Source organism: Ammospiza caudacuta, chromosome 16 (genome assembly GCF_027887145.1).
Source record: "Ammospiza caudacuta isolate bAmmCau1 chromosome 16, bAmmCau1.pri, whole genome shotgun sequence".
Taxonomy (NCBI): domain Eukaryota; kingdom Metazoa; phylum Chordata; class Aves; order Passeriformes; family Passerellidae; genus Ammospiza; species Ammospiza caudacuta.
The window spans coordinates 9,294,046-9,317,755 of record NC_080608.1 but is presented as its reverse complement, the minus strand read 5'-3'; the positions used below and the strand labels follow the sequence as shown (position 1 = coordinate 9,317,755).

The window sequence follows — 23,710 nt, the reverse complement described above, 5'->3', positions numbered from 1 at the left end:
GAAAAGAGTGATGAACTGGCATGAGTTCTTTCAATTAATTTTATTGAGTAGCCAAATCTGATAAATTAGCACAGATAAAATAAGCATTTGTATATGTTATAAATGACTTTTTACAGGAATAAAACAGTGAAAATTACAAACTGTAAAAAGGAGGACAAGTAAATCCTGTCTCAAATTCAGAAGGGGGAAGATTTATAACTTCATACTGAAGATCAAATCTTTGAGTTCAGAGAACAAAGATTTATTACAATATTATACACTACTTTACAAAATTAAATTTACTATAAGGATTACATCCATAATAGTAAACAGAACCTTAAAATCACATTTAATGGTCCCTTAACTTAAAAACCATTCTGCATCTTTGATTAAATTGTTAAGAAATTAATTCTAAATAAAACTGAATCATTCTAGTTATTGCAACATAGCCTATGTGGACTTAGACTCAAATATATTAATTTAAAAACAATAATGAAAGCAAAGTAAAATGAATGGTAACAATGTTGGCTGAACACTAATGTGTCAAAATAAGAAACAGTTTTAAAAAAAGTGTTTGACTACTAAGAGAGACACACCTTTACCACACATTTATAGTGGTGGAGTTGTGGTGCTGAGATCTAAGTACCAGAACCACTCTTGCCTACTTTAGCAGTCCATCTTCAGTGTCCTCATTTTTCAATTGTATGTAAAAAAGCAATCACAGGTAGTGTGTGTGTTCATGTTCCCTGAACTGCCATTACAGCAGTAGCAGTGAACCAGCAGGCCTTCCCCACTGCAAGGGAATAAACAAAGTTCAATAGAGAATTTCCTCCAAAGTGAAGAGAACTCCCAGAGGGTTCATCTGACTCATTTATCATGTTTTGCTCTGTAAAACTTAGGGACTCAACTTCAAACTTGTTAACTGCCACAAGGACTGACATCTTCAGCCATTGGTCTGGTGGACATAAAGCAACGAGGCCATCTCCAGTATCTATGGTTCTTTAAAAAAGGGATATAGTAGCAAAATACAGTCACAGTAAGAAATAGACTTTGGGTGGGCTGTTTGATGCAAGGATGGTTTTTAATTCAACATTTGAGTGATAACATACCCAAAACACAAGGTTTGGGGCAGAACCTATGCAAGTGCAGAGGTTCCATTTATGATTTAAATGAAGAGACCCCTTTCCCCCTCCCTGGGGAAAAAAAATAAAAATCAGACTGTCAAAACTTAAAAGACACCTCTTCACTATGACTAGAAACTGTGCAATTCTCTGAAAAGCAGTTCAAGTAAATATATCCCTGTTTGCTACTGAGGCAGCAGACAGAGAAGCTTAAATTGGTTCTACAATAATCTTTTCATGTTCTGAACTTTAGCTTCTTGTGCTCAAGAACAATTTCTCCCAAGGAACTTCTCCCCTGAAGTGAGGAAAATCCTGACAATCACAAGCAGCTACAGCCTGAAATGGGAGCAAATGTTTACCCAAAGGTTGACCCTACTGACATCTGTATCTCCAAACATCCAAAGCACAGTACATTTGACCACTCACAAGTGTTTTACCTCTTCAAGTCACCTGCCCCAGAAAGTTTGAAAGACCTTTAAGTTTACCACTATTCAATAAAAAAGCAAACCAAGATTTTTCCATATGCAACACTTCCATGGGCATTGAAATACAGTAACTTAAATACTTTTTACATTGGTAGCTATCAATGATAGCTTGATCTTGAAAACAGAAGAATTATCAATACACCTCTATAAAATTAAATTTTTTTTTGTATAGAAGTTCTTACTTCAAGTCCGTTGTCAGTTTTGATCTGTAGCTCTGGCAGGATCTCAGAGTATATTTAAATCTTTTGTTTGGTGCACACTGGCCTTGGACCTGGGCTCATTACACAGCTGCAGCAAAAAACCCTTTTTTTGACAACTTCTGGCATGTCTGCAACCATATACAAATCTTCAAATTCAATATAATAATTTTGGTTTTGGAAAAATAATTTCCAATTTTAATGTCAGAATATTCAGTGTTGCAGACCAACATTTGGTCTGAAGTGCTGCCAACAAACTTGCTTCAGAAACACACCAGATCTGAGGGGCCCAACATTCACTTAAACAAGAGCCAAAAGTCTACTGAACATAAACCAAACAACATCTGAGATAATCTTCCTTGCTCTTCTCCTCCCACACCATTCATAAATAGAAATTAAAACTATTCCTTTTACTGAAGAAAAGCAAAGCTGACAATCTACCTAAGTCTACTTTTGCTGCCAACTCAGCCAATAACTTTTTAAAATCTGTCTCATGTAGGGCCCACTCTTCCCCACTGTTTTTAAAATTAGAATACTGACTTATTAAAAGCTTCAACAAATTCAGCCACCTTATCCAGGTTAAGCTTACCTTTAGTCCTATTAGCCATAATCCAATCCAAGCACTGGGTTCTACACTTCACAAGCATTTGTTCATTTCACAATGAACACTTCTTTCACTGCTACTTTAAGCATTAAGTTGAACATTGAGATGCTCTGTCTGTAATCACTGGATGCACTCAGAAAGAATTTCCCTGCAAATCATGATCAGTATTGTGAGGTTTTATATCTAGCAGCAACAAAAAAAAAGAAGAAAAACAAAAACAAAACAAACAAAAAAAAGTTACAGAAATATACATTTTGAACAACAAAGAACTCTTTATTTTACAAAATGTATTTCACCTTTTCAGTATTGCCTTTGTAAATGTACTTCATGCTGCAACTACTTACAGTAAAAACACGATTTGCAGCAAATTAAAGGTGCTCAATCAGTTCCAACAGTTTGATTTTTTTTAAGGTACAATATTATGTAGTTGCACATTTGATTCTCAGATGTGGTCCTTTATTTGCTTTAGTTCGTTGAAATCACAGTGAGAACTTCTCATCAACTGCCTCAGGCCACAGATTTAATGAAGATATTACAAGCACAATCATTCTTTACTGCAAAATCTTTCCTTAAAGAAGTAAGCCAAAGGCTAGTGTTTCATTTATTCACTTGCTGCTGTATATGAAGGAGGAATTCATAGTATGATAAGGCTGATTCTGTTCTGTCTTCAATCATATTTTGCAGAAAACTTGATTTCAATGGACTCTCATCCCTTAAAAACAAAAATATAAGTGTTTGAGTGGAATTAACATTTGCCATGGGCTACTGTGCATGAGTAAAATTACAGGTCAAGTGACCAGTCATTTCAAAAGCTTAAGAACATATGAAAATATGATCTCAAATAGCCTTTAGTAGTGATTAATCCTAATAAGTGCTCTTACCAGAATTTACTTCATTTATCTGACATCAAAAAAGACTAAATGTCATAGAGGAATCCTTAGGTAGTCTTTTGAAATTCTAATTGGAGACAACTCATAAGTTATATCTGTAGTCAAATCTGTCAGGCACAGCACACACTATTGTTAAGAATCCCATTAAGAAAGTTCAGTATATGATATCCAGGTATGTATTGTTAACAGGTTGCTGAAGAAGCAAAAATGACTGTTAAAAACTACTTACTTTATTATATATAGTATAGGAAAGAAAGGTCTCTGTTCTCTCAGCCAAGAAATGAAAGTTCGTGTTCTGATGGATTCTGCTGTTTCAAGTTCCGGGAGATGTGTCTAAAAGCCAAAGGGTTTCATTAATACAAATTTTTCAGAAAAACAATAAAAGGAACACTTCAACTAGCCCAGCTCATTAGGTACAAAGAAAACCCAGACAGATATGTTTTGTGATGAATAGTTTCAGTCTTGTCTTCTCTAAAATAGTCAAGAGCACTAAACTCCTGTGAGCAATTAGCTGTCAGAATGGTGATGAGTGAGCTGTGATTGATTCCTGTTTTGTTGCAGAAACTAAAGGATTACCCACTAACCCACTGTGCTCACTGTTTCCAAGTTTCTTAGTCTGCTCCCACAGGTCTGAGAAACTCAATCACTGTCAGCCTCTTCCTATTGTGTCCTCATGAAAACAAACTCCAAGAGGTAACAGCAATTCTTTCTTTCCTTGGATCTGGATCTATACCACTAGAGGGCTAATAGCTGAGTAGTGTATTTTAATTCTCATGCAAATGATATTCTGGCAGCACTGGATGTATGCCTGATGTGCAGAGCAAGCACGTACCATATTCTGTGGTATTGAGCCATAATTTGGAACTCCAAGGACTTGGCTGATAAAACCCTGCCCACAGTTCTTCCCAATCCACATAAACATCACCTGAAAGACACCATCAATAACAACATTAATCCAACCCAAAACACACCTCAGCAGTCCCATGCATATTTTGGGTTCTCAGAAAGAACACACCAAGTAAACTTTGATACTTTTTTAAATCCCCCCCACCACACAACTTACAGAGCCAGCATCCATAAGATAAGCACCATCCCTACTCAACTTCTCCACTGACAGCTGGAGAAGGGGTGGCTGAGGTATAGTTCTGTCATTTATGTTAAGAGCTCCCTAAAAGAAGGATGAAAAACAGTGGTTCACATCTTGATGCAAAAAACAAGAACAGAATGCTAAATAAGAGGGGGATCTATTACACTGAATAATGGAGCTGGACCATTTTTCTCAGTTCAGCTCATGTTATACTTAAAATGATTATTTCCTTCATTAATTAGTAATTTACTAATAAATCTTAATGTTTTATTTCAAGAGGGTGAACGTCATCAAATGTATCTTAGTTAATTAGTTCTGGAACTGGAATATCTGATTTGCTATGTACCAAAGATGTGATTCCCAAAATTGTTCAGGGTTTTACATAAACATTCCCTGTTCTCAAAACTGCTTGATATTTTAAAATAAAGGAAGCTACGAAGGGACAAAAACCACATTATGATGTCTTTATGTATATGTGATTTTATAGCACAACATAATGACACAAGGCAAAGGTGAAATAAGTTAGGAAAAAACTTTCCCCATCCATAGCAAAGCATAGCTTCTCTCCAGAATTCATCAATCCACTTCCAAATAACAAATGCATAAATGCAACAATGAAACATTACATTTTAGCTGTGCAGCTTTAGATGGAAAACTTGGGAGATTTCTAACACATTTACTTTCACATCACAAAGATCTTTGGGATCAGATTATGTAGCAAGGCCAAGACTCACCTCATCTGTGAGAGTATCGACTCTGTACAGACTGGGATGTGTCATGAGCATGAGGTAAACAAGGGGCTGGTTCTTCACCTGACACATGGTAAAGATGCGTTCATCCAAACGTGTGTTTGTCCCAGTTTGAAATGCTTTCTGCAAACAATCAGGCCTTTAGTTTAACCATTAAAGCAAAGCAAGGTAAGTTGCAGATAAAACACATCGCCTACTGTTTATTTCTAACTTAAGTTTTAAAGATGTACCCTAAGTCTTTTCTCATTATATTTTACTTCTCCATAGTTCTCTTCAGTGTTTCACATAGAAATCATGCAGGTCTCTCTCCCATTTCTGGATTTTAGAAGTAACCTCGACCTGGCACCATCAGTCCTCTCTTAAAACTGAGATGAAAACACCCTGAAATACTAACACACACCTCAAAAATGCTACTTGATGAAATTTAAAAGCATAAATACTTGAGCAGTTTACAACTGGCTTCAATGTACAGAATCTTAGGTCTGTATTAACAAGAAAGAGATAGTCCTGGCTTGTTGGGACCAAAGAAAAAGTTATAAATCAAAAGTAGAGCTCACTCCTCCCACCTGACTGGATCAAATGCTCATCAAGCCTTTCACATGAAAATGATCAATATGAACATGCTGTTTAATTCCTAACCAAGATGTATGAATCCAAAACTTCTTTTTGAACCAAGAAATCAGTTTGTCCAACAGTTAAATGACTTCTAATATCAGTTCAGGGAAATTCAATTAAAAAATTCTTACAAATTTTTTAATTGGGCAAATACTGTGAAATGCTTTAAACCTGTTGCAAGAACAGTCAGCCAAATGCCCTGTCTGCCACACCCAGCTTTCTTCTAATCCACACTGAACTGGTATGTGGATCTACATTTCCAGAGACACAAAAAACTGAGATTCCTGAGAAAACACTATCAGTACCCTGACATATTCTCTTCACTACTCAGTGTCTTTATTATTTTGCCCTTCCATTGCTTAAAACATTTATACTTTTGGTTTTACGCACACTTCTAAATTCCTGCTTTTGAATTAAATCATTCTCCATGAAGGAATTGTCCTTTTACTTCAGGCTGACCTGCCAAACAACAATCCTCTTGCCTGGCTTCCTTGCCCTCTTACCTGTTTCAAGAGTGCCAGTATGTAAAGAGGGAAGAGGCGCAGGGAGAAGGGAGCAGTGAGGCCGGGCTGCTGGACGCTCAGCACGGAGGAGCGGTAAGCGGCCAAGGAATCGATCACGGCATTGACCAGGGCATCGCGCGCGTCGCTCAGCGTGGCAGACACGGAGCGGTCCACAGCTGAAACAGGGCAAGGCTCAGATCAGAGCTCCTCCCTTGGAAGGAATGCAGCCACATACATTAACTCCTCTCACTTTATCATATATGCCAATGCAGCTTAAGCTTTTACTACATTCTAGGGGAAGTGCTCCAGAAAAAACCTGAAGGGCCACGATGATGCACCAGACTAAGCCGAAGCCCAGGCGATTACACACAGCTCTACCGATCCTTCACCTAAGCCAAGCATTAAAACCAAAACTCTCTTAGGATGAGGGAGAATCTCTTCTTCTAATCCAGAGGATTATTGCTCAGACCTTTAAGGATACAATCCACACATATCCAAACAAGCTCTTAGCACACTCACCCATATTGGCTAAGAGCCCTGTGATGGCCTGCACATCTGCCCCCAGGTACACTTCACTCAGGGTTGTGACAACAGGTAAGCACATCGTGTGCACACGAATTCGCCTTTCACCTGCAAGGAAAGACAACTGTAACCTCCACACTTGTTTTATGAAGCAACACTACAAATGCCACTGTTGGCTCAATCTAACCTTACCTTTGCTGGAGGTGTACAGGAGAGCTGACTGAAAAGAAACCACTTGCATATCAGTAAGACTCTCTTCCACTGACATCTGCACAGCATATCCTGCATCTGGGTTTACGTTGGGCAATGACAACAAGTCTGTAGATCGCACAAAGAAGTTCCCGTGGAAAGTATGAATGGAAAGACCTACAAGATAATAATGAATCAGTTTGGGTTTATAGCTGTGAAGTACAAGCACCACATACAGATCTCTACATCAATTACTATACTGGAATGCTCCCTCTCAATGAAACATGTTATCTTCAGAAAAGGTAAAATGCTACAAACTAACAACCCATCCAAAGAATCCACAAAGCCTAGCAGAAAGTGGGAATTAGCAAGGGAAATCACTGCAGAGTAGTAGAAAGTATCTAGATTATAAAAACAGTCCCTTGTTGAAATCGTTCATGAAAATTTCCAGTTTTGACCATTATAAACTGGAACTTGGATGCCAGAAAAGACACTGCAAATACAGTATTTAAAAAATTTGTCTTATCTCTGGTACTGAATTTTACTTTTCTAATCTTTGCCTTTTAATCATTTGAGGTTAAAAAATAGCTAGAATACCAATGAAAACATTCCCAAAGAGCAGCCAACACCCACTTCCCTCTTCTCCATCCCACAAAAATCTAAGAAAGTGAATTCAGACCTTTGGTGCATCTTATCCTCATGACAGCCTCAAAGCCAATTTTCCTAGTTAAATATCGCTTCAGCTCCTTTTGCAACTTCTCCACCTGGACAGGGTTGTGTTTATGATGGTAAGATTGGTAGTAGTAGACACTACCTGCAGAATACCTTGATATACAACCTGAAACAAAACCAGTATACATTAGAGAGTGCAAACAGCTGCTGCTGCAGTCTTTAAAGTATTAAATTGTTCATACCTGCAAATTACTCAAATGCACAGTTACAGACTTGCCACAAAGACAGATGTAGCTACAACTGTATATTCTAATATGTGATAAATTTCAGGTGTGAAATAATTTTCCATTGAACTGAAATTACTGTCACTTGAAAGTTTGGTTAAATAGAAAAAAAGCAAATAAAATGCTAATAAAACTTGTTCTGAAGGCAATGACACTGATGGTTAAAAAGGCATAAAAAGGAAGAAACTATTTCCACTACTTGCATCAGTAGCACAAGGGTCCTGACTCTCTAAGGGAGGACAAGAAAATAAGTAGTTTAAATCAGGACTTAAAGATGACATTCTATTCACTGTCACTGCTCAGCAAGGACAAGTTTGTATCTTGACACATTAGATTAATTCAAATCAGGTACATTTACTAAATATTAATGTAGATTCTATGCATTTGCTCAAAATACAAGAGTTACACATCCCAAAAGAGCTGAAGAGCTTTATATGACTTACCTAGAGAAGCCAAGTCAGAATATTGCCCACTAAGAAGAAATAAATCCACTGCAACCTGTTGTCCTGAGCAGTCCAAGGCCAACTTCTTGTAGAAATCAGTCGATGGTGTCAGATGTATATCCTGTTAAAACAGTGGAGTATTACAAAACACAAAGGAAATTCAAATTGAATCATACATTTATTGCCTGCTTTCAGGGACACAATCAATTCTCCATCATTAATTAAAAATATTTTATTTTAAAAAATCAGGTAATTTGTGTTTATATTGCTTGGTTTTTCTTTTGGTTTTTTCTGCTACTTTAAAAGGAGCAAGACAAGCACAAAATTAACCCAGAAGAGGAAATCCCAGAACCACCTATGTGCACAGAACAACCTTTTTGCTTTCCTAACCTTTGCTGTTGCTCTTTGGTTTGGCTCCTCTCGTGACTTCAGTGCTCCCATTCCCAGAGATGGGAGCTGTGTCTGGAAGACAGTGATTCTACCTCCAGTGGGGGACATCAGCTTAAAGGCAGCCTGTAATGCAGGCCCCAGAGCACTCTGAGTTTCCAGGGACTTGGTAAACATCTGTGGCAATGTCTTCAGCAGATCTTGAATTAGCTGCAAGTGAGAAAACTGTATTAGGCCTATGAGTCTTCAAGGTTTTCTATTTTATAGCCAAATATTGGCTGTTGGGTCGAGATATATATATACACACACACACACACACATACTTGAACTTGTACAAATACTTGAACACAACCAAGAATTAACACTTCTAATATTAAAGTAGTAAAGAGAAAGTTCTAGAAAAATTGAAGCACTGTCTTGTTCTTACAGTGACATAGATAAAAGACCTCTTTTTTTTTTGCCTCAAACCTGGCATTTGAACAGCTGGTGTTAATGAGCATTAATTAATCAAAAAATTATCAAACATATCCCCGTTATGTAAATGTCGCTAGTTATGTAAGAAAGTCCTTGCTTCTTACCTCTTTATTTTCATTCAAATTTACTAATAAGTTTTCTGGCATTGGTATAAATACATCTGAAAGGGAAAAAAAAAGAGTTATCTTTTAAAAACACACCAAGCTTTCCCGGACTTTATTTGCCAACCATCATGCTTATAGGAAAAAAATACACAGTATCAGTGTATTAACCCATGTAAACATAACTATGTGGATTTTTTCTCATAAGCATTCCTGTGGCTAGAATCCCATGCTGGAGCAGCAATCAACAGGGTTGAAGGATAATCAAGACTATTAAATAAAATCACATAGCAAATATTTCCAGTGTTCATTCTACCCCACCCAATAATATCCAGTGAAAGGTGATTTGAAACAAAAGACAGCACTAAGCACTAGCCACAAGAAAATCCATAGAGAAAGGTATCTAGCATCAGTGTTTGGGATTTCAAGAGGAATCTAGAGATTTGTACAAATTAAACTGGAAGGTAGGAAAGCTGTCTTCATGTTTGAAGTCATTCACAGCATTGCTCAGACATGAGGGAGATGTCTTCATAAACAAACTCACACATATGGTACTTCCAAAGGCATTACTAGAGAGACTAATGGTGTGATCCAGAAACTCCCACCAGATATTTATTTTTAAAGGCTGTCATAACCAGAAGTCACTAATAGGTACTGATCACAAAAATTATTTTTGCATACCTTCAATATCTGAAACTATAAGCATCTGAGGCTGAGAGAGACCTTCCTGAAGACTGTAGAAATGGATTGTGCTGTCAAATGTTATGAAGCCTATTTTTGTTCTAGTGTTCCCAGGAAGCCTGAAAATGAGACATATGGTGTTCAACAAGATGAAATTTCATTTCTGCAGGCTTTTTCTTTATTTTTTTAACGTCCACTGCATCTCTCAGTGGTTGTTACCAAGCAGTTAGTTTAACAGCTAGACTGCAAGAGCTTCACTAAGTCATTTTGGAAAGAACAAAAACCACAACAAAAAAGGAGCTCATGGTAGAGTCACCTAGCAGGCAGGTGAAAACCTTTTCAGAGGGCAATCAGAAGTGGAAGAAAAAGAATAAATAAACTGCAAAATCCCAATTAGTGTTTATATAAGTTCAAACAGCATGCATTTTATGAGAAGATTATTAGATGCATGACTCTTTTCAGCAAATACTTATCTAAATTTGAGCTTTTAAAAAATACAGTTCAAAAGATAAACATGATGCTTACATTCTTTCAGGGATTTATGAAGCTTATAGGAAAGAGTCAGACTGAAAATCAATCCTCAAAATTATCTTTTATACTGGTGCAGCTGTGATGGGAAAAAGACTGCAGCTTTATGGCACATTTTAACACAACACTGGCCATTGTTTGCCCACACTAGAAAACTGTCTTCCACACAGAAAGGACTGGCATGTTGGTGTCCACCACAAGTTTCTTAAGATGAATGAAAATTAGAGATTTTAAGCAAAAGTACTTACGAGTCCAGATTGTCTAAGAGGGTCTGGCAGACTGTGTTCAAGTATCCTGTCTCGATTGCATTGTGGGACACATCAAACACAAAGAGGTACACGGGGGGCTGGGGTGGGCGCAGCTGAGCAAAGAAAAGATCACCTTTAATTCTCAAACAGCATTTGTTACATTGGCTTCATTCATTCTATTGCAAGTTTAAACTGCTAAAACAGCACACAGATGATAGCTAAAATTTCTGGATTCATTTGCCTCTTATTTGGTAATATCAGAATTCTAGTTTTCTTCCAAAGCTACTACATATTCCAAATACAGAATACCTACATATTCCAAATACAGAATACCTACATATTCCAAATACAGAATACCTACGTATTCCAAATACAGAATACCTACGTATTCCAGATACAGAACAACTTTAACATCATAAATGTTTAAAAGTGAACTCTCTGAGGTCTTCCCCATGAGTTCTCAGATACACTCCTTAAGGCAACAGCTACTGAACTGGAATGCATCCTCTGAAACAAAGTTTTCTCTGACATCCCTCTGAAAATAAAACAAAGGGAGAGAAGAAGTAAAAGTAAATAAAGCCTTACCATGTATTCAGACGGAGCCATAAACTCAATAGTAGCATTCTGGACTTCGGGTCTTTTATGAGGTTCTCCATAAACTCTTGTCACAGGATTATAGAGGAATTCTTCAGGAACTATGCAGACAAGTTTATATATTAGTATTTCACACTAGTATTGGCTGTGCTGCATTTTAAAACAAATATATCAACTCTTTTGTGGCTGTTGGGCAACAATGGAGAACTACACCAGGCAGTGGAGTTTTTACACTTGTGCAAGGTACTGTGAGGGACAACTTAGGCTCATCATGTTTCTTTAGGGACACCAGTGGCACTGAGAAACATTTCTCATGACTCCCAGCAAGACTGACAACAATCCCCCAGCTGATGTGGCCAGTCTCAAAGGCCAAGGTTAATTGCACTACTTAAGGTGCTGCAAGGTTAATTGGAAAAGGTTAATTGCAGCACTTTCAAGCACATCTAAAACTTACCATCATTGACTCTATAGCACAAATTGCATTTCCACCTCCTCTGGTCCAGGAAGCTGACAAAGGGGTTGATGTACGTCCGGCAGGAACGGCATCTCACAATAATACTGGAAGTGACCACTGGCAATTGCTGGAAAAGAAAAGTTTCCTGTTTTAAAGCATCCTCACCCTGCAGTTGCTCATCTGTGGTAACAACACCACCCACACTGTGCTGCCTAGTGAGGCAAAGCATCCTTGTTGAAAGAAGGAGTACTTCTGCATCCTCACAGCACCACTGCAATTCCTTAACAAAACAGGTAGGAACTGAGCTCTAACATATTTAACTGTGTGGATTCCCTTTCCAAGCCTCCACATCATTCTTGAATTTTACACTGATGATTTAAGATCAAGTCCTGTACCCAATACAGATCAAAAAGCAGGGGGAAAAAAGCCCACATCTTTGAAAAATCAATTAAAGTGAGAAAAAACCCAATGTTTAAGAAAGACATTGCTAAATTCAAAGTCTTCTGGTTATTTCATGACATCCAAATCACTCCAACTTTGTCAAGTCTTGAGTTCAGAATTAGTACTAGGTTTGAAATTAATAACTACAACTGATACATGACAACCTGGAATTTAGGTTGTCTTCTATCACAGTCCAAATTCTGTACTGCCGTTAAGCTTTTGGTTTTTTTATTAAGAAGTGAGACCTGAAGGTTTAAATATGGTAGGGAAAAACAACTGAGAAAAATTACAGCAATCTGTATGGAATAAGGAAATGTCAGTTACCATGGTAATTCTTCTGGGCCAAGATACCTGCCCTTGATTTATAATTCATTGTCCATTGTCTGGACTCTGGTAAAGGCATAGTTGATATTTCAGCAGTAAAGTTTTGAACATTTCTCATACCGATAAGTCTTTGAAAGGATGAAGCAGGAGCCCCAAAGGAAGTTTGGCTTTATTCAATAAGGCCTGAGTTTGAGGAATGTTAGTCAGGGTACAGCGGAACAACCTACATGGATGACAAAGGGTTATTTTCAGAGGCTTTCAAATAAACTATGATTTCAGTAGTACACTATATTTTTCTAAAGCTGTTAATGGTGAATTTCCATTTCCAGCTGAAAGATCTCTGTCAAATCATTTTGTTTCTGAGCTTGACCCACAGTACATACTTTGAGTTCTTATTTTATACAAATGATCTTTACACAGAACTCAGTGTCATTTTAGTCACCCAAGTCAAAGTTAAGCCTAACAATATTCAAAGTTGCACCAAATCTTTATATACTAAACGCTATTTTGGAATAAATCAGAACCAGCAATGTTTAAAAGGTGGTTTTTAAAACATAGTAACATCCCACAATCATTTTCTGAGTGTTGAGCACTCAGCAGCTTCCACAAGGTGCAGATGTATGTGGCAGATTTGCAAATCAAGTCCAGCTTGTTTGCATGAACAACATCACAAAGGCGCTGTTATTTCCTTTATCTACCATAAAAATATTTGCAAAGCAGAAGTCCCTGGCTATTCACAGTTTGGTTGGTCTCCTCAGAGAGAGTAACTGGTTAACCAACTGCCAATTCTTGTTTGCCAAACAACCAATTCTTGTTTGAGATTTCATTTACTCCATTGTTTTAAATGGTTACTTTTCAATACAGAGGTCACCCATGTTTCTTCAGGCACAATCTTTTTGGGGTACCTCACCTGACTGAATTAACTGTTATTTTATATCTTCTCATCCATACTCACTGCCAGGCATAAAACTTTTCTATTGTACCTATCTATAGCTGCCTTGTTAACTAATTTTTCCTCATACTTTCTACAAAGATGATTTTTCCCCCTTCAAAGTTAAACCCACTTATTGCCTTTATTGTAACAGTGAAGCCCATTTCCAATATTTTCTACTCATAAAATTAAGAAAATATTTTGTGAAATTATGTTTATAAGCAGGAATTTACATTTCTATCTATTTTGATGTATTATAGCAAATGCATAATCTTACTCAGGATTGCAGTTGAGCTTCTGGATGTCTTCATGCAAGTTGGGGACAGGAGCCTTCAAAAGGGTGGTAGGAAGAATATTTCTTTCTTGAAGAAGATTCACAGGTCTTAACCCTTCCTGCTGTAGACTCAGGCCAGCCATTGATGCAGTTAAGTGATTAGTGCCCAGGGCAGGCTAGAGACAAATCAAATTTCACAGATTAGCACCAAGTACTTGGATGAAATCTATAATCTGTTTAAAACCACATCTATATCCCTTCCAGTTTGTTTTGCTCATGTACTAACTGCCATTGTATCAATGTATTTAGAAATGCTGGTTGTCACATGAACTTGAACTGTGTGTAACATAAGAGGAAAAAAACATAAATTGCCTATAAAACTCTTGTAATACAGAGGCTCAGCTGGTGAAAGCATTGGTCAGTTCACTTGGAAAGTTCAGGGAAAGAAAAACCAACACTTCAGCTAACAATAACAAAGCCACTGAAGAGAAACATGCCAAAAGCAGCTGGAAGTTTCAAAAGAAACATCCTGAACAGATCTGAGGGTGGAACACTTCACAAAGAGCTGGCACACAGCTTTTCCAAAGTGGTACCAAGGCACAGGCAAAAGCATTAATTCTGGCTATGCCTGCCCTCTTGAACAATTGGTGCCCAAACAGGGAACAAAAGAAGCAGCATCCTAGGGATACACAACACCTACCAACCATCACTTTTCTTTACCCACACACCCCCACCAGAGGTAGTGCTGAGACAGAAACCAGACAACCTTTACCTGCTGGAAATGTTTTGATCCATCTGGATATTGCAAAGCAGCTGCATTCCTTCCTGGGGCTCCAGGTGGAGAAGCATGTTGGTAGCCTGGAGGTAAGGCAGGGTAGGAATACCCAACACTTCTATTCATCTTCAGATTTGGGGCTGCAGGAGAATGGTGTGGAGTTGCTGGAAGCAGAGTAGACAGACACTTAATTGCTGAAGAACTGTATCTTACTTGAGGCATTAGTACAACAGGAGAGCTGCCTGTTTAGTTTCTAAGTCTGAAAAATAAAGCTGCTGTCAACTTTGCAAAGGGCTCTCACCTACTTTACAAATCACAGGCAAACTCATGCTAATTGTCAATGCTTCAGATTTCACATTTAGCTTCAAGACAGGCATTGAACCAAGTACATATGTTTGTACACAAATGCTTAAACTTCTGTCTTTCCCAGACTCTTAAAAGTTCCACAATAATAACAACAACCAGTTTTACTCCCAAATCCTTACCCATGAGACCACCACCTTCAATTGCATCATAGCTGTTTTGCACAACAGACCCATCACTGGCAGCAGATCTGGCATCACCTTTAAAGAAAAACAACCACAGGAAAAATTTGCACAAGTTATGAAGAAGTTTTAACGAGGTAACTGCAAAAAATATCCTACTTGCTGAATGAATATTAAGATAAGCATAGTTTGAATCTACTTTGGTTTTGACCCAGGATGAAACTGAATTAAATATACTTTGTCCTCTTTCTCACACGCATGTCCCCTGCAGATGTGACCTCAACAAAGGACATTCATAAAACATCACAATCTTTTTTATTTTTTTTAAGGAAAATGAAAGTCCTTACACTTTTGGTTGAAAAATCTTTTATGACTCCTTCCAATTAGGGATTTGCCATTGCTTCCAAGCCAAAATGCAGCAAAGGGTCAGGGGATGCTCCCTCCTCAGCAGAGGAAGTTTCTGTAGGCTAGCTGTAGTTTTCCAAGTAACCTGTAGCTTAGATTTCCTTAGGAACCTTCAGCTTAACCCTGAAGAACATTTTCCCCTGATAATTCACAGAAAAACCAAATTCCCTACACTTCCACATTTAGTTCACTACTGCTCACCAAACAGCAACAGCTCTGACACAGTCACATACCAGCCAAGACAGAAATTCAATCTAAGAAAGGAAAAACCTTGAGACTCAGAGAGTGCTCCCAAAGGACAGTTTTTGGTAAGTCAACTATGTCTAAATATACTAACACAACTATATATTGCTAAGGACAAGTAGGTACTCTATTTTTATTACCATTTTTATTAAAGTCTCCAAAGATGACCCAAAAAAAGGAACTTGCATTACACACTGAATGTGCCTAGCAGCAATCAACCTTCTTCATAGACTAAACATTTTTATCTCTCCAGGGCTCTGGAAATGTTTTTTTTTTCACGATGAAGAAAATATTTTCTAAGCAAAAGCTTTTTCTAATGCATTTAATACATTCCAAACAAAGTTAAATCTGAATATACTATTCTTGTGCTCACAGAGCTACCACACATGAGAAACTGTCAATCTGAACATGCAAGGAACCAACAGCTTTGACAGAACTGTGTTTGTAAAAATAAAGCTGCCAATTCACACATGGCCCCATCCAGCATGGGCACTAAATGCCAAACAACTGGAGTCTGTCTGATACAGAGCCCTGGGGAGTTCCTAAACAATGGCAGATTTGTGCAGGGCCCACAGGAGACACTAAGTCAGGTGTCTGTCCTCAACAGCTGACACTTCACAGCCTCTAGTAGCTTCCTTCAGCAAGCTAACAAATGCAAGATGTGTGTTGCAGTGATTTTACACAGAGAAGAATAACGTACAGCCACACTGACAGCAAGGAATTGCAAGGTCCACATTTTATCTCTCCCTGTAGAATGAACAATACAGGGAGTCATACATGGATTTCTGTCCTGACAGTAGTCAGGGACACAGAGAAATGAGATCCTATCACTTTACAACACACAAAAGGAAAAAAGCAATGCCAACTACAGCAGACATGCCCATGTAAAACAGCACTTGGAAATCTATTTTCAACTGTTAATTTCTTAAATTTTATAATGTCTGCTTACAAGAATTTTTCTTCTTTCCAGGTCCTTACCTACTCTTTTCAGATTAAATTATTAGCTCTATCAGTATCAATTTTACAATTTGAGTCTCTAACAGAACAACATGCTTGACTTTAAAGGTTGCATATTACAGCAAGTTGCAGTGTTTGAATTCAACATAAAGAGCAAATTGTTTCTTACCTTCTTGGTTTACAGTTGATTGTAGCATAGACTGTGCACCAGGTGGTCCTGCTACTGCTGCTGGTGGCCTAGGGGGACCACCAACAGGTGGAGGTCCTAAAGGTGGCCTTGGAGGGTGGAGGGGAGTTAAAGGCTGAGTCACTGGTGGAGGTGCAGATCCTATAAAGAGATTAACTGTTAGGAGGAGTTTAACTCAGCTGAAAAAAATCACAAAAGTTTTGTTATAAAAATGCACAGATTGAATTTTAAATATTCTTCTTACTCAGAGGATGAATGGCATGAGATATAAATCCTTACATGTGGGGAGAAGGTCTCAGCTTCAAGTTCATTTCTCATTCTGGGTTCCTGCAATTACTGATCTCCTTCAGCTTTTTGTTGCTATTGTTGGCAAGAATTTCAAGATGTACAAAAAATATGCAAACTCTATAACCAAGTCTGTAAGGATCACCAAACAAGTTTTAATTAAAGTGATCACTGTTACACAAAAAAATACCAGGGAAATGGCTCAGGAGGATTGAATGGATATTCAAAAATTACTTATTCCAAACACTTGCTCTCATTTCATATGCCACTTTCCAAAATTTCTCTGCATTTTCTTCACTAATTCCAAACTACTAACTGCTTACTCCAATTAAGTGCCAGAAACAGTTTAATAAATTCTGCAAGCTTAAGACATTTTGAACAGCATAAGAAAATTAGGCAGACATTTAAAAAAAAAACTACTATCAATAAAAATCTCTAATGAGGCTAAAAGTGCTTAACAAGAAAAATTATTTGCTTTTACATGAAAATATTTCTGTACATAAGTCCTGTTGCATGCTTAGAGAGAAAAAGCTAACATACAGCAGTTTGGCAAAGAGAAACTTGAGTATTAACTGTGTTTCCATAACAATCACAAGTTGCACAATAGAGCTATTTTGTGTTAGAAAAGCTTTTACCATTGCATATAACAGCAGTAAAGCAGTAGGAGCAAAGTCTCCTACTTTTAGAGGACTTTCTGAAGATTGACAATTATCATTAAATGTGAAAATTACAAGTTTGGGGGAAGGAAGCTTTCCACTGAACTGACCTCTGTTTCAACAGCACAGAATGCTTTTCAGTTTCCAGGCTGTGCTCCAGTTATTTGCATCAACCTGACAGGCTCTTCAGAAAATTACCTGAATCAAGTGGTTACTGACCAGGCTCACTAAACAGAGCTCGTTTTCAATGGTGAAGTGCTGGACTGGAACATACTAATGCTTAAACAGTTACCCCAGGAAATGGTGTAGATCACAGAAACAGCATCACCCACACACAGCATCCCAAAACAATGGGACACCATTCAGGAGTTACCACCCACCCACCCTGGGCACAGAACTTTCATTCCTAACCCAAAGAAAGCATCCAGGTATTCCTGATGAGTGTATCTGCTTTAACAATCTCCCACAAGCAAAATGTCACTGCAGAGTCAGTTCTATACTCATTATGTTACAAGTTCATTGAAAAGCATTCATTGGTAGAATATCACAAAGTTCTGATTACCTGGCTTCATGTAGCTGTTCTGCAGTGGAGGAGCCCCTGGAGAAGCAGCATATTGATAACTCCCTGCAGGGTTTGTACTCCCTGGCAATGATGATGGAGGCTGAGCTGGCCCTGCCCCAGGCACAGGAGCCAAATGGCTTGTTTGAGCCCCAGGGAGCTGGCTCCCAGGGGTCTGGCTGAACTGCCAATTTGAAAGCACCGCTGGGCTGGCTCCAGGAGGAAAGCTCCCAGCACATGATACAGCAGCTGAGTTCTGTAATGCAGGTGGCAGCACTTGTGGAACAGGACCTGGCTGTTGTACTGGTGACCCAGAGAAAGCTGCCACTGGTGGTCTATTGAGAGTCTGGCCAGGTCCTTGGAAGTTGTTTAATTGAGAAACATTCTGAGAGCCACTATAGCTGTACTGTCCAGAAGACTGATGTGGAGGAACCTTTGCTGGCATCTGATGGGAGTAGGATCCTGGAACTGCAGGGCTGTATCCCTGGCCTTCTGGGGAATGCATCAGCTGATTCTGAACAGGGCCTGGAATGAAAAAAAACAAACTATACTCTTTAGGAAGTCAGTGTTGTATATTACATCTGAAAATAAAAGATGTTCTTGTGAATGTCTTTCCTTAGGATTTTATTGGTCTCCAAGCCATTTTTAACTTAAACCATTAGGTGTGACAGAAGTACTACTGCAAGAAACATGAATTGAGCAGTATTTTGCTATTGACACTTAAATCTTTGTTTTGTTTTACAGAACCTTGAAACTACTAAGCATTCCAGTACCATCAAGATTGAAACTCAGACAGGATCCCATCCAGTCCTCAGAAACCCCCAAAGGCAAGCTGCCCAGAGAGGAGCAGAGTCCCACAGCACTGGCAGCAGCACACACCAGCAGAGTGAAAGTGGAAGATCCATTACATAAGAACTCCATTTCACACCATGGCTGACAGCAGCCCACACGTCAGCTTACCACAGTGACACTGCCAGCCAAGTGCCAGCATAGGTCACCCCGCTGCTTCTCAAGTGACTGAGTCAATCTATGAAAGTTTCTGCAGTTAATTTTAGTATGAGAACTATTAGTACACATAGGGCTCATGTGAGTGGCCAGCTGGTCACCAACACAGAAGGAAGGGTAAGTTTATGATAAAAATAATTCATCAGTCAGGAAAAAAAAATACTTGACAGGTTGATGATGCTCTTTATGCATATGTTGGTTGGTATACAGGAAGTAAGTTTTACTCATTTGAAGAAAAAAAAAAGAAAAAAAAGGTTAATAACTCTCCAAAGAGTAAACAACACTGACAAGAACATAATCAGATTTCTGCTTTACAGAGGAACAGGCTGACAGAATCCCATGGGATTTCCAGTGCAATAAGAGCTCCATCAAGAAAGGCACTACTACAGATTGTTCATATCATTGCCACAAAATGGACATGCTGAAGAGAGACTATCAATTTTCAAGTGAAATCCTTCTGAGCAGAACACATGAGATGCTGCAGGCCACAGCCAGCTGTGACTCCTTCACAACTACCAAAACACTTTCCAGTGTTGTGTGATTCGGTTCAGCCAGTCACACTGTGGTTCTCATCCCCTAAAACCACAGCTCAGATACTGGAGACATTCCACACACACAGTTACACATTAAAAAAAGATGGCTGGTTATTAGAATGTAATGGTTAAATTCTGAAAGGTGAGCAAGTTCACATTTCCAAGTTAAAGTAACTCACACATTTCTGACAATAAATTAAACTAAATGCAGAATAGATTTAAATTCTTAGTTAGGACAAACACTGCATTAAACATTCTAGAAAACCTTAGGCTCTGGGTCACACACAGCTGTTAATTCACTGAATATTGCACAGGTCCATAGAACTGCTACAGTGCCAGTGATCTCATCCTCACTGCCTCTTCTTTGTACATAAAAGCTACACACCATATTATTCTCCAACCATTAATTGCAACCTGTAATTTATCATTCAGTTAGGAAATCCAGTTATACCCTACTGTCCCTACAATGCTGCTCATAGATATTTGCAATTAATAATTCACTAAAATCAAGAATGTTTAAAGAAAAAAGCTCACCAAGATGAAAATGCTGACAGTTATGTGTAACCTTCAAAAACTACCCTGCAGTGTATCAGATGGGTTTCCAACAATTGATTTACAAACCCTATTGGCAATTAAACTTGATAACTTTAAAAATGATGAATTCTTATCAAATCTGACTGCATCCACATAAACACTGATATAACATCAGTATAAACTGTAGGAAAAATACAGAACAAATACAAATTGATTTATTAACTTGATTTTTATTAACTTGATTTTTCACCTTAGGGCATGACTCTATCCCAGGCAGAAATCAGAGTATTTGGATTGCTCTCTTATGCACTGTTTTCTCTGCTTGAGGAGAAAACAGTGGAAGTGAGGTGATATCAAAAACTGACCTACTTGATATTTTCTATGGCACTTTATGCAAAAACATAAATGTTCCAACTTCAATTTTATTTTTAAAGTCAGAAGCACAATGAAAAGTCTTGACATCCTCATGTAATAGTTTATGTTTCCAAGACAAGTCTGCACTAAGCTGCCAAAAAAAGCTATAGAAATAGCAATAAGGGACAAAATCCCTTTGCAAAGAGTTTCATAGTGCACAAAAACTTATCAGGACTTGCTGCTTGGATGCATCCCCATCTTGACCTGACCTCTTCACTGAGACCCATCAAAGAGTATCTAGGCTGTCCAGCTTTCCCCAAATGGTGCTGTTTTCTGTGAAGCCAGAAACAAACAAGGAATTCTGTGTGGACTGAAGAGCTACTTCACCTGCACAGCAGCAAAACAGCCAACACCTGGAGACCACAGAAATGAATTAGTAACAGAAGAAAGGCCACCTATTTAACAGCAAAACTCTCCTCTGCAACAACACAAGACCATTTAATGTTTCTGAGAGATCAGGGATAGCACCAGAATATGTATGAAGGTCACGTGATGGTTTTATGAAATGCTCAAAGTACTAATGTGGACAGCCAGGATCCAAGCTGCATTTTCTGCCACACAGAATTTCACTGTCCCCTACTCCAAGCCAGTTACTCAGCACATCACTTTTGCCAGCCACAAGGTCTCCAAGCTCCAGGGAGATGCTAAGATAAACACTCTGGAAAGTCACATCCCAACAGATGCTGTGGAATCAGTCACCACCAGTGTCCACTTCACCTGAGTCTGACCCACTGGATTCCAAACCCAACAGCTCCTAAAGCACCTCATGACATCAAAGTACCATGATAAGGTACCACATGAGACGAGCAAAACATTCTAAAAGAATTGTTTCTCCTTCTTGCTTGTGCTTCAGATCTATCAGCTGGAAAGCAAATTAGACACCTGCAATTAAATGAGTACAGAATACTGGTCCTATTAAAAGACAAACAGAGATGAAGGAGAGGAAGGTTGTTGCTAAGCAACCCAAAGCTCTGTGATAAACAATTTCCCGGGCAGCACAGGGTGCTGCTGTGACAATTTACTGCCTTGGTGGCCATGCAAGCTCAGGGAGTTACCTGCAAACACTTCAGCAAGCAACAAGTTGCAAGGCAGGGCTGACAGCTGGAGAACAATTTATCATCCTGCTGACAGTCTGCTTTCCTCACAGACCACTGCAAGCACCACCACAGCACTCAGTACCCCCCAAAACTGCTTTATAAAGCTCTGGTGTCAGTATAAAGAACAAGGGTCACAGCATCCTCTCAAAATACATTTTAAACAATGCTATGAACAGTCCATGCTTGAACAATTTGATTTATTTCAAAGGCCAGCAACCCAAGCCTTATCTCTAACACACCGTAACAACTGCTTAATTTGCATAACTCTACATTTCAGTTCTTTATTTTTCATACACCTGACAGCCTAACAGCCTGAAATTCCTCTTTCTCAGCTGCCTCTCCATAACTTCCATTATGTGCTTAATCTGACACTAGGGAAATGAGCAAACATAGAGCCATGCCAGTCTGTAAATCATCCCACTCAGTTACTCCATTAGCTAACATTCCCTTTGTACAGCCTCTGCTCAGACCATAAGCTCTCCAGGACACAGCCTCTCTCTCCACATTATATTCATTCTCTTCCCACTCCCTTGACCCTAGAAGCAGCTACACAGTTAATTGCAAATTGTCGTTTTGCTGATGACTTTGAAGAAAAGCAATAAACACACTGTGCAGGAGGAGGGGGAAGAAAAATCAAAAGATCTCATTATAACTGAACTGCTTATGATGCAGCACAGCTACTGAAACACACAAGCGTATAATTAAGGCAGCAAGTGCAGAGGATGTGCATGTGAAATCAGGAGACACTTCCATCAGCACAGATTTGCACACATGCCACGAAAACAGACACAGAGACAAGGCTGGCCCTGCATTTTTTATTCCTATATTAAACCACCGGCTAGTAAGCTCAGTTTCACCTTCAGTATCTCGTTGTAAAGAAATACATTTTGAAGGGGAGAAAGTAATGAAGACTTTCCCAGCTGGCAGCACACAGGAGCAGATAATGTCGGCTTTACGGGAATGACAAGATAAGAAAGCCCCGCAGCGCCGCGGGCTGAGCTCAGCGATAACCACAGTGCCACATGTACAGCCCCGTTCCAAAGGGTCAAACCTCGGCTGTGTCACCCGTGTCACCGACAGGGACCCACCGGGGCTGCGGGACGGCCCGGGCCAGCCCGTGCAGCACGGACAGGGGCTCTGTGAGAGACGCTGCCGTTCATACCGACGCGCAGATGGACTCTGGGATACTTCTGCCATTACAATAAATCACAATGAAGCTTTATTTTGCCTGATGAGCCGCCCTGTGCTTTCCTGACACCGGGGGAAGGGCCACCTCGGCCCCGCTGCCAGCGGCCCAGGCCGCCCCGGGGTCCCGGCAGAGCCGGCTCCGCCGCCGCTCGGTTCGTGCTCTCCGCCCCGTTCGGCCCGGCCGCGGGTGTCCGGGCTGCCCCGCCGAGCTCAGCCGGGTGTGAGCCAGCACCCGTCCCCAGAACCCCCTCCCCGCGCTCTGCCCGCGGGCACCGGCCCCGGCCCCCGCTGCCCCGGGGCGAAGGGCGGCCTGGGCCCGGGGGAAGCGCCCCGCGGCGGGAGCCGTGCCCGCCAGGCCCTATCCCGCGCCGAGCCTCGCGAGCCCGCCCCGCACTCACCGTTGCTGTAGGGCTGCTGGCCGGCGGGGGCCCCGGCGGGCTGGGCCATGGCTCGGCCGGCTGCGCTCGGTGCCGCCCGTGTGGCGGCGCCGGGCCGGGCGGGGGGGACGGACCCACCGGAACTGCCGGGCGGCGCGCGCAGCCGCACTGCGGACACGTGGCACTTCCGGGAGCGGCGCTGCGGCTGAAAGGGGCGGGGCCGAGGGCGGGGC

At 39.9% G+C, this 23,710-nt stretch overlaps 1 protein-coding gene across 1 annotated transcript; it reads right to left on the bottom strand.

Moving 5' to 3' along the window:
- Window positions 1-56: 56 nt before the first annotated feature.
- On the bottom strand, window positions 57-23,612 carry SEC24A (SEC24 homolog A, COPII coat complex component). Its single transcript, XM_058815338.1, has 25 exons — window positions 23,499-23,612; window positions 18,333-18,854; window positions 16,812-16,970; window positions 15,038-15,115; window positions 14,550-14,716; window positions 13,781-13,953; window positions 12,693-12,795; window positions 11,808-11,934; window positions 11,345-11,454; window positions 10,760-10,872; window positions 9,984-10,102; window positions 9,306-9,361; window positions 8,731-8,937; window positions 8,341-8,461; window positions 7,621-7,779; window positions 6,945-7,118; window positions 6,750-6,860; window positions 6,231-6,406; window positions 5,098-5,235; window positions 4,340-4,444; window positions 4,109-4,201; window positions 3,506-3,609; window positions 2,731-3,098; window positions 2,372-2,569; window positions 57-978 (listed from the first exon to the last, which is right to left on the bottom strand). The coding sequence occupies exons 1-23, from the start codon at window positions 23,545-23,547 to the stop codon at window positions 2,984-2,986; spliced, it is 3,279 nt and encodes a 1,092-aa protein (XP_058671321.1). The 5' UTR covers window positions 23,548-23,612; the 3' UTR covers window positions 57-978; window positions 2,372-2,569; window positions 2,731-2,983.
- Window positions 23,613-23,710: the final 98 nt, after the last annotated feature.

What these genes read in the sequence shown, in the direction of transcription:
- SEC24A (XM_058815338.1), bottom strand. Translation starts at nt 23,547, where the DNA reads ATGGCCCAGCCCGCCGGGGCCCCCGCCGGCCAGCAGCCCTACAGCAAC. An exon ending in CTCTTAGACAATCTGGACTC is followed by an intron (nt 10,103 to 10,759) that starts GTAAGTACTTTT and finishes TCTCATTTTCAG; the next exon opens with GCTTCCTGGGAACACTAGAA. An exon ending in CCTATACTATATATAATAAA is followed by an intron (nt 3,099 to 3,505) that starts GTAAGTAGTTTT and finishes TTTGTTTTTAAG; the next exon opens with GGATGAGAGTCCATTGAAAT.